General features: G+C 42.9%; 1 protein-coding gene across 1 annotated transcript in view; it reads left to right on the top strand.

Moving 5' to 3' along the window:
* Positions 1–2,092: 2,092 nt before the first annotated feature.
* The window catches only part of CREB3L2 (cAMP responsive element binding protein 3 like 2), a 118,373-nt gene continuing 109,496 nt past the window's right edge, over positions 2,093–10,969 (top strand). The window contains exon 1 of the mRNA XM_007072302.4: positions 2,093–2,718. Within this exon, the coding sequence (XP_007072364.1) occupies positions 2,617–2,718 (102 nt within the window). The 5' untranslated portion in view covers positions 2,093–2,616. The remainder of the gene's footprint in view (positions 2,719–10,969) is intronic.

Raw genomic sequence — 10,969 nt, 5'->3', positions numbered from 1 at the left:
GAGTGAACTTGGAGGGTGGTTGGGGGTGGAGGGGAGAAGTATGGAACAGGTTTTTTGGGGGGAATTGTGAGCGAGTTGGGGAGCCTCCCCCATGCAGACCCTGGCTGACCCCTAGCCTCTCCCATTCAGTCAGGAATATCTGTCCAGGCCCTGTCTTTCCCAGCATCCCCTCCTCCTCTCCTCATATGTCCCTGCACCCCCTCCCATTCAGCTCCTGGCTCAATGCTGTTGCCCCATTAGTTCCTGTGCCACCACCCCAGTCTGTCCCCCTTAATAGCCTTCCTGAACCCCAGTCTACATGACTCCCCTCAGCAGCCCAATATGCCTCACTCCGTCCATCCTCCATATATACACCATCCCCCCCTCACCTGGCCCCACAAGCAGGATACTGTGAGAAAAAGCAGCCTATGGTCTCTCCCTCTCTGTGGCAGGCCACCTTCTCTTTTAGCACCACAGCAGCCCCTGCTGGGTAAATAGTGTAATTGCAACACCTCTCCAATAGAATGTATTTTTCTGCAGAGAAAAAAATATCTGCAGGGGGATATGAATGCTGCACAGGTGCATAATTCCCTCAGGAGTAGAAAAGACACAGTGACAAAGGGCCATGTACACAAAGGCAAATACTATGAACTAGTTTGCCTGTAGAGCTGGTTAGAAATGGCATCTCTGCTCTGCAGCAAACTTTGGCATTTCAAAACTTGCCATTCCACAGCTGAATGAAAAGTCTAGATTTCCCACAACATGAAATGTTGAAATATTTTATTTTAGAAATCTTGAAACTATCTTTTTGAAGTGTTTTGACTTTTACATTACTTTATAAATTATATTATAACAAAGTTGTAACTTCCCCTTAAATGTTATGAAATCAATACCTTTCCACAGAAAAGTCTAATTTAGCTGACTCAGCATTTTTCCACTGGGAGACTGTTTCATCAGAAGCTTTTTGACCAACTCCAGTTGTATGCTGGTGGACCAACTCACTGGCCCAGGAGCAAACAAAGCCACACACTAGAGTCTGTTTTAGGCTATTATCTCAAAGCACAATTTATTGGTTAAACAGAAAACATAAGCAAAGTAAAGTAGCTCCTCTGCCTAGCATGGAGCCACAATTCCCCAAAGGCTTTGCCCTCACCTTTCTCAGCCCCTCTGGGTCCTTGACCCAACTGTAAGAGTCTACCTAATCCCTGCAGTGCTTGCTCTCCAGCATGTTTGCTTAAGAGTCTATAAATAGCCAAGTTCTTTCCACTAGTTCAGCTTCTAGTGCAAACCCTCCTAATAGTTCTCTAGCCTAACTGGCCACTTGCTGGCCTTTATAAGAGCCAAGTGCTCTTTAGTCTATCACTTGACATCTAGCCCCATAGCCTCAGCTGGGACACAGCTGATCAGACACAGGTGGGGCTGGCCCATGTCCTCTTAAAGGGGCTAGTCACCCTGTGAAATGTAATTTCACATCATTTGAATTTTTAAAAACTTATAGCAAATCTGGGATTTAGGGTTCTATCTTACAAAGTGCAGAGCACCCTGCCGGCCCTGACCCAGCACAACACTAAAGCATGTGCTTAGTTTTAAGCACGTGAGTAATCCCAGCGTGACCTGTGCCATTACCTGGCAGATTCGAAGACAGGGCAGCCGATCAGAGCAAGGGATTGGGACTACATAAACAGTTTCAACCTAGCCTTTCAGAGCAAAATAGTTGTGACAACTGGAAGGAGATTGCAAGTGCCTCATGGAAGCGCACAGCAAACTCTTGTGTGTTGTAAGATGACTTTAGGCTAACTGCGGAATGAGACACAGAACTGCCAGGTCCGGGGAAGGCCTCTAGCCTGCCTGTTTCCCCAGCTGTGTGTATTCTCACGGCACCCACTGTTTTGATTTTCGCTTCTCAAGCGCGGGCGGGGCTTTCCCCAGGCTGTATTCTTGTCGCTATTGCATTGGCTAAAGCAACTGTCAGTCCCACAGTTTTGCTGGGCCAGCGGCGCAGCTGGGAGGGTGGGGGCAGGTTCTATTGGCCAAAGGAAAGCAAATCCATAGGCCACGGTGGGGCATGGGAGGGGCCTCCCCACTGGTGGAAGCAGGCCAGGGAACCCCCGCCCACATTCCACAGCTGGAGAGGTGTGGGAAATAGTGCAGTCCGGAGGCTAGTTCCTTAATTCTGATTGGGCAGAGTCTTTGAAACCAGCCAGCTTCCCTTCAGTGATTGGCAGTTTTCATGGAGGGGGAGCCAGCATCTGAAGCGGGTGGGGAAGAAAGGCTGCTGGTGTCAGTCTGAGTCTCGACTCTGAGCAGCTGTGGGGAGGGTCTCCAGCTGATAGAGGAAACTCACTACCTATTAAACACACACATTCTAATGCAGATCAGTTGTGTGCAAACAATACGGGTATTGCAGCTCTGAGCACTGGAGAAAGGAGAGTAGGGCTTGTTCTAGAAATTTGTCTCTCAACTTAAATTGATATAGCTATAGCGTTTGAGAGAGTATTAAGTACAAAGAGAGTGAGGAGAAGGAGAGCTTTGGTCATATGGAATAAGGCTGCTGTGTGTGAGCAGAGTACCAATAGTGAAGTGTGCCCAAATACACATACCCTATCTCCCTTGGCTTTATTGTGGTTCTAATTGACCATGGAAGTATTGGAAAATGGGGAGCAGAACCTGTTGCACTGGGATCGAAAGCTGAGTGAGCTGTCAGAACTGGTGGACTCCGATTCCCTGCTAAACAATACGGTGAGAAACAGCAGTGTTGGGCTGTTTGTCTGTCTTCTGTACGGACACTAACGTGTGTTCGTCTTGTCAAAGCGGGAGGGTGTGCAGTAATTCTCATGTGGGGGACAGCCCCTCTCTTTGGGGGTGGAGGAGCAGGAGTGGGGCTAGCACCCATCTGCCTGGAGTTAAGCTGCTGTGTTATCAGGAGTTCTTGTGAATACTCGGTGTAGGAGGTGTTCAGAAGTCTTCTTTATGAAATTATGAATGTGCCTGAAAAGTATGAGTCATACCCTTTTCCTTCCCTTTAAGCCTAGCTTTTCTTTGTCATTCCAGCTGGGTGGCTGAAGAAACCCAGGGAAGAGCTGGGCCCCATTTGGGTTATGTATTTGGGGGAAGCCCTAAAATGGCTTTACAGTTAATAATGATGGGGGGAGGGAGTCTGGTGTTTGGAATTTTAATTGGGGTGGTAACTAGAAAAATAGATGCAACCAGGACATTACTGAAATGCATTTTCATTTCTTCACATCCTTCCAAATGAGAGTGACTGTGAGCATACAGAGAGAGCCCTTAGAGTGCATTAAGGTGCTGTTCAATCCTAAGCCATTTTAAAAATGACTGAAATTTCATTTAAACTGTAGCGGCAGCCATGGGTGTGTAACTTTGTAGTTTGCAGTCCTCCTCTTCCTCCCCCTTCCCCCCCCCCGTGTAAATTTAAGAGGCTTGTAAAGGTTTAACTTAAAGTATCAATAAGAAAATAACAGACTTCAGGACTTTACCATAGTGGGTTTATTCTGCAATTGGATGAAATCCAAGACTTTTTGAAATTCTGAGGAACTGGTTCCTGTGTTTCTGCAGTCTACCACCATCATTAGAGGTTATGCTTGTAAGGGAGTTGGAGCCCTACCTCCTAGAAGATTTTTGTGGTGGATTGGGGGTATAAGGAGAGAGAGAACACTTCATCCTCATCTGAAAAATGCACTAATTGTTATCAAAGGCACAGCTGCAGCCAGATGTATGATTTTCTGCAGTGTGCAAAAAAAGCCACTTCACCCAAAATAAGGCCAAAAGTGGGTTTTCCCAGGGCATCACGGGAAAGGGGGGAAATGGAGTTCCTCCAGGCAAACAATGCAGAATACTATGCAGTCTTCCATAGCCGGGTCAGAGGAAAAAGTATATTCTACTGAAGATCTTAATTTTTTATAGTGGCTGACAAACTCTTGTTGGGTGGAAATGGGCCAACCTTTGACTGAATTCTACAAAATATTGAAGAAAAATTGGTTTGTGTGTTTAGTGTACCAAGTGATTGAATTCTACCATGGTGCAGATTACTTTATTTTACTAGTTGCTGTAAAGCTGAGAATTTGGAATTGACTATCTGTTTAGTAGGCTTTTAGTTTATTGGGATGCAGAGTTGTGGCTGTGTTGGTCCTAGGATATTTGAGAGACAAGGTGGGTGAAATAATATATTGGACCACTACAAAAAAGTTTATTTGGACATAGGATAGGGAGGCATGTAAATAACTGTTCAGTGCAACAGTTCATAGCTTCTGGCTACAGAAACCCTCACTATAAACATGCGTCTAACCCTGGCATGTGAACTGCTTTACAGGGACTTTCCTATGGCATGGCTAAGCGATCCCTCTGGTAAGTTATTCCTCATAGGCTGTCTGTCTTAAGGGGGGAAAGAGGTGTGTTAATTGGCATGTTAAAACTACAATTACCTTGTTTACATAGGGATTTTAGTGTATTAAAATCCTAATGTAGACAAAGATAGTGGTAGTACTAGTGTGCTAGTTAACCCATCTTTTTTCCCTGGTGTGGACATGGCCTTTGATTAGTCTAAAATTGCACTTGAATCATCAGATTCCAGTTTACTTGCTTTTGGCAGCAGCTGTTGGTGAAAGTGTAGGCATGTTTGTCCCTGTTCTTCCCTGGAAGTACATTGTATAATCTCTGGACTGAAGTCATAAGCCCCACTCTTCACCACTGCCTACCATAACAGTTATGGCAATTTTATTTTTGGCTGGGGCTCCCTTTCCCTTTGGAGACCATCAGTGGGGCTTAACATATCAAAGGGGCTGTGGTTGTGTCGCAAGGGTCTCTTGTCTTTTTCCCCTCCAACTCTGATCTTGTCCTGCAAAGGCAGAATGTTTGATCACTTCCTATCAGTCCTGGCAACCAGAGATGAAGATCATTAACTGAACTCTTTTTTTTCTCTTCCATGGAAATGCAGAGTCCCAGCATTAGGTTACCATGCTGGTTTCCAATATTAACCGCCTTTCTATGGTGGGAAATTACTGTTGCAGCTATTTGCATCTTTGTTTTTTAAAGGCATAAAAGTCCTCGGGGGAATAGCTATAAAGGGCCAACAGATATCTGAAATTTAACTCTATTTGCCAACCTCTCTCTCTTTCTACCACCTATCTTAAAAACAACAAAAAGCAAAACAAGAAGAAAAGAAAACCCCAGCCTCAACCAAACCAGTATTAGGCCTCCAGCTGTTACTTGTCTGTAACGCAGGAGGTGTTTTGTGGGCATGGGCTGGCCTTTCAGGCCTGCAGACCTTAGTCTCTGATCTCAAGAAAACATTACTCATTTTCACCTAAGTGTGTGGGTGGAGAGGATGCATTCAAGTCCAATGTGCGTGCGCAGCATAAAGTAATAAAAGTTGACAATGGTGAATCTCTGCTCAGGAGAAGTCCAAGATTGTAATTCCAGGGACTACTGGAGGTGAGGTGTGCTGGCAGAGCTGTATGAGGAAGCTTTCTCAGCATTTACCTGTGCTATGCCTGGCTCAGTTTAGGCAGTCTTATCTGTGCCTCACTTTTGTGAGTACTAATGTACCCAGGTAAATAAATAAAGGGAATAAAAGGTTTTCATCTGTGAACTCTGACATACCATAGTGCCACTGTGCAGTGTCATAATTCTGCATCACAGCAAAGATCTTGTGTTAATCTATGTGCAGAAACATGAATAACCATATAAGGCCTAACTTGCTGTGTGCTGGGCAGTGTGGTCGTAGGGTCCTAGGAAGCATGCCTGTTGCAAGTTCCGAAGTTTAATGCAACTAGAAGGCAGGCTGTCAGTTAGATACTGTAACTGTCTTTCTTTAACTATCCCGTTTAACTGCTTTGTCATTGAAATTTCTTATGCCTTGCACAATTTATATCTTCAGATAGCTCTGGGGGGAAAGCAATCCTATGTTAGATTTCTTTAATGAGCTGGTAGGAGCTTTAGTGACAGGAAGCTCTGCACTGTTCTGTTGAAGGGTGCACACACGCTCACGCTCTCTCTGTTTTTAAAAAAAAAAAAAAAAAAAATTAAAAAATGTTCTGATTGAAACAAGGGACCCCTCTGAGAATATTCTGTTGGATTTTTATAGCTGTGTTTGGGATGTTACTTCCAGTTACTGTTTGGATCTTCGTCGGTGACAAAGGTTGAATTGCCATTCTAATTCATACTGTCAGAAGTATTTCCCTAATTAAAGTCCAGAGCTTGGGTGAGAAATTGTGGCCACCCAACATACATGTGTTTTTCCCAGTAGGGTGACCAGATGTCCTGATTTTATAGGGACAGTCTTGATATTCAGGGCTTTTTCTTATATAGGCGTCTATCCCTCCTCCCCCCCCCCCCCATCCTGAATTTTCACACTTGCTATCTTTGGTCACCCTATTTCCGAATCCAGTTACTGGCTACTTGAAATGTGTATAGCTTGCAAAATAAATGACATTCTGGAGGCCCAGTGGTCAGAAACAGTGCTCCTGTGTCTGCTGTGTTTAAATGGAGAGAGCTCTGCTTGTTGTGTGGCAACTAATCCTACTTAGGCATTGACTCTTAGGAGCATATAGGAAGAGGCCTCTGAAGGGACCCAAACAGAGGCAAGAAATTGATATGTACGTTTGGAAGAATTCTGAGTGAAGCCAGCAATAGAAGGAGAAACAAAAGCGACCAATAGTATGAATGATGAAGTGGGTTTATTTCAAAAACAGAGGATGGTATGATTGACTATTTATATTTTGCATAGTAATCCCTCACAGGGAAAGAAAAACATCTATTCCTACAGTCGCCCACACTATTTGCAAAGTACAGTTTCTGTGGAGGAATATATTGTGCCTGCTGTAATGAAGTACAAACTCCCCAACTACCTTTCATAGAGCTTCTCAACTGAGTGAAAAAATTAGCATTTCCCTGGTTCAGACTTCAGATTCTGTAGGATTCATTCGCTTAGCTGCTTCTGCAAGTTTCTTGCTTGGTGTGTCCGTAAATAGCAACGGGAGTGCACAGTGAGGAGTCTGTAGTGCCCCTGTAGACCTGCGGCTGTCAGATTTACATGCTTTCAGCTGTTTGTCTGCTTAGTGGGATGAACACCACAGATATATTTGCTTGATCACTTCTCTCTCAAATGATATGCTGACCCTCCCATGTTCCCTAGTGAAGTGCTAGTGTCATGTCACTGTCTTGTTGGCAGCCAATGGCATGCAGATTGAGTCTTCCTCTGGGTTTTGCCTATTCTTGTCTGGGCACATAGCTGTGACTTAAATGTAAAAAAGCTGGTAATACAGTCCCATTAGAGCCATCTCAGAAGATGGACATGCACCATTATAAAAGCTGCTTATAAATCCCAATCTTCAGCAGACACCTCTGTGCTAGTGAAACTGGTATCCCACCTTGTGAATAGGCATCCTGTCCTCTAAGCAGAGAGACGTGTATGCATTTAGGAAAGATGTGAACAGCCTTTGTGCCTATTCAAGACCTCTCTCAATCTTCTATTAATGTATGATAGACAAAATAAAAAAACTGTGATAGGAAAACTTATGGACAGGAGGAAGGATCTACTTTCCTTCTGCAGTCAAACATGTGGTGTATGCATATATAAAAAAGGACAAAATTTCTGTCACTGAAATATTGCCTGAGAGACAGCTGCCTTTATATAGTTAAAAATGCTTTAACCATACGCCCCCAAAGCAGTTCAAGATTCAAATTATTAATTGGAGCTGTGTAGACAATGTGTAATTGTACAAATACATTTAAACACAACTATTTAAAATCAAGGCTCTACTGTAAATTGCCCATGGCCAGATTCAGCTCCCTGGGGCTTCTGTGGTTTTTTTTTTTTTTTTTCTTGTCATAGCTGGTGATCTCAGCAGTGCCTAAAGCACCATAAGGAACGCTGCTCCCCGCTCCACTGTATCTGTTGGTGACATCCTCTGAAACAGAGCCCTGAGGAGCTGCATGCAGGTCTTGATGGGCAGCAGACCTTTTAGGTAACTGTTCAAAAGACAGTGTAACATTGGAATTCAAGTCTGCATAAGCTGACCTGCAGTTGATGCCACCCCAGCAGGGCTGTGTGCCTCAGTGACAAATACCAGGTCCTGCTACAGATGGATAAATCTGTTGACGAAATGCTCTGTAAAATGCCAACTACCTGTTCCATTTCTAGAAGGCAGTCAAAAGGCAAATGGTTCTTGTAAAGAACTTTTAAATGTCAAAAGCATATCCAATTCCGATGAGGCAATCTCTTTCCCATTTTGTTGTTTTTTACCTATTTATCACTTGATTCTGCTTCTGTATGGCAGCAAACTGCAGCTGGATTTAATATCAGTATTGAACTAGAACATCAGCGTTCTAAAGGTGATGCATGGGGAGCAGAATTGGAGGTGTGTTTGGCCATTTGGAGAAGGTATGTCGGACATAAATATTTTAGGCCTAAATTTTCAGAAGTGACCAGTGAATTTGGGTATCTGAATTCTTGAGTACTCAACTTGAGACACTTCAGAGGGGCCCGATTTCTGAAAGTGCTGAGTATTTGCCCTCTGAAAATGGAGGCTTTGAAAGGGCTGCAAGTTGGGCATCTAAAAATTTTGAAATGGTCCAAATCTCTAGCCATTTCTGAAAATTTAGGCCTGAATGTAGACTTCAGTATACCATTTGCATGAGCTATGTAAATCCACGAGGACACTACAGTTGATGCCATGGATGCTTCAAGTTCTGAACACCTGCAGAGTGTGGGCCTCTAGGGTGTATGCAGTCAGTTTGCATGTGCAAAGGATTGTATTGTCCGCTCTGGAGTCTCAACAGGCTGATCATGCTTTCCTTTTTTGATGCACCTGAACAAAAATAAAACCAAACTTGAAGTTCAATGATGTCAGAGTTCAGAATTGTCCCCTAAGAAGAGTTGGGGAAACTTTGAGCTGTTCTTATCTCTTCAGATAAATTGTCCATTACAGGCTAATGAATCTCACCAGGAATTTGCAGTGACTCATTTTCTCTGTCTCACAAACACTCTGATGGCTGTCATCTGCTTAGTATTCTGTTGACTTTTGCAGAAAGAGTACATCTGAATGGGCTTTCTTGGATTGCCTGTGTTTTTCAATGTTTGGCACTTGGGGCTATATTTCATTTATTAATTGTATCTGATATGATGCTTAATTTTACATACACACTGCAAAATTCAGTGTTTCCACAGCATGTGTACCTGGGCCTGGAGTGCGCTTTGTTGATTTAATATATTTTTTGGCAGGGTAGCCAAGTTATGGCTTCTGTGAAAAACATAACTGTGTTGTCTTAAATGCCTGTAAAATCCTGGATTAATGTAACTTTTTATTTAATTTTCTTTTGATTTTGAGAGTGCTCGTACATTTATTTAAAAGTGCAGTTCACCATATTGCACATTTGGTTTTAACTCTGCCTGCTTAAGGAGTTGACTAAAGACTCATCTGTCATTGCTTCTCATCTGTAACTGGGCATGGAAGGCAATTCTGCAGCTTTGTAGCCTCATGTGACATCACTAATCAGGTCATCTAAAGAATTGGCCCATGCTCCCCAGTAAAGAGAAAAGTGAAGATATACATGTATTAAAAAGGCAGATAAGTTAAATAAACAACTTGGAGACAGTCTTTATAAATTATGAAGGAGCTGAATAACTTTTGAAACAAACAAACTACTTATGCTCTACACTTCCCATTTAAAGCCTTTTTTTTAAAAAAAAAAAAAAAAAAAAAAAAGAGGAACACAGTTATTTACAAGAGATTTGCTGAATATTTGAACTATCTCTGATCTAAAAGCTGACTGAGAGAAGCACATGGTGCTTTGAAACTTTACCCTTACCATCATATTTCCTGCCAGTTAAATTTAGAAAAATAAGGGTATTGGATTTTCTCCAGCTGGGCTGCTTTTGACTGACGTGTAACTGTACATTTTAAGGTGCTGAATCTGTGGTGATGATTGAGGTAGAGAAGAAGAGCGATCTGTTCTGAGAATGACATTGGGGCAAGTGTGCCCACGTAGCACAGAAAACACAATTTTTGGTACCTTGTGGAAGCCTGTAGTCAACAATATTCCAGCTAAATGTTTCCCAAGACTTAGAAGGATCCTGTTGACGATATGTAAAAGTATATTGCTGATCAAGGAAGTGGGTAGTGTGTGATAGTCTGGACAAATGAATGTATCATTCAGGTTGTTACTTGAACTGGGTTGTCCTACAGCTGGGAACCAAGAGCTTTTCATTTGGCTAAGCTGTGGGAAGAGAGTACAGCCTTAGAATTCCTCACAGATCTCTGTACCATACTTTAAAGAGACCTTTTCAGGCCTATCCTAGAAAAGGTGGCAACTTTGCAAGCCTTGTACTATCCTTTTCAAATAGATTTTGGAATAAAACTGGGTTCTTAATCTTTCTTCTTATGAGCATCAATATCTTCCATAGCAGTAACGATAGGCTACCAGGCAGATGACCGTCCCCAACCCACATTTGGGATAGTTTAACTTCGTTCTACTGTTTTCTGGCTGTCACTTCCTCATAGATATAATATTCTTGCAGCAGTTATATTCTGTCTGTCTCCTCTTCCTCTCCAAATAGAGCCTCCTAGCTCTTGATTATCTTGTCTAGGATTTCTTTGGCTCCAGACAAGCAAAAAGTTTACCGTTGTTCTCAAGGTATTAAAATAGGGCCTGTCACCAAACCCCTCTTGCCCCCAAACTCTTGCCTCCTCCTTGTCTTTTAGCTTCTCTTGTTTGCCTGCTGCAACCTGATGGCAGCACAACTCACTGGGATAGGACTCCTGTGCCCAAGCCCATTGACCAAGACTTTGGAGGTGGAGTAACTTATTCTGGAATAGAATCACTTTTATTCCAGAATAGCGTATCCACACGGGTGTTACACTAGCATAGCTAATAGAATATTCTGCCATAGCTATACTGGGAAATTTCTCTGTGTAGATAAGTGCTTACACTTTTCATGAGCTAAACTAGATGAGGCATTCTCAGTTTAATTTAA

This window comes from Chelonia mydas, chromosome 1 (assembly GCF_015237465.2).
Source record: "Chelonia mydas isolate rCheMyd1 chromosome 1, rCheMyd1.pri.v2, whole genome shotgun sequence".
Taxonomy (NCBI): Eukaryota; Metazoa; Chordata; order Testudines; family Cheloniidae; genus Chelonia; species Chelonia mydas.
Note: the sequence above shows the minus strand (reverse complement) of the source record. Positions and strands in the feature narration are given on the sequence as shown.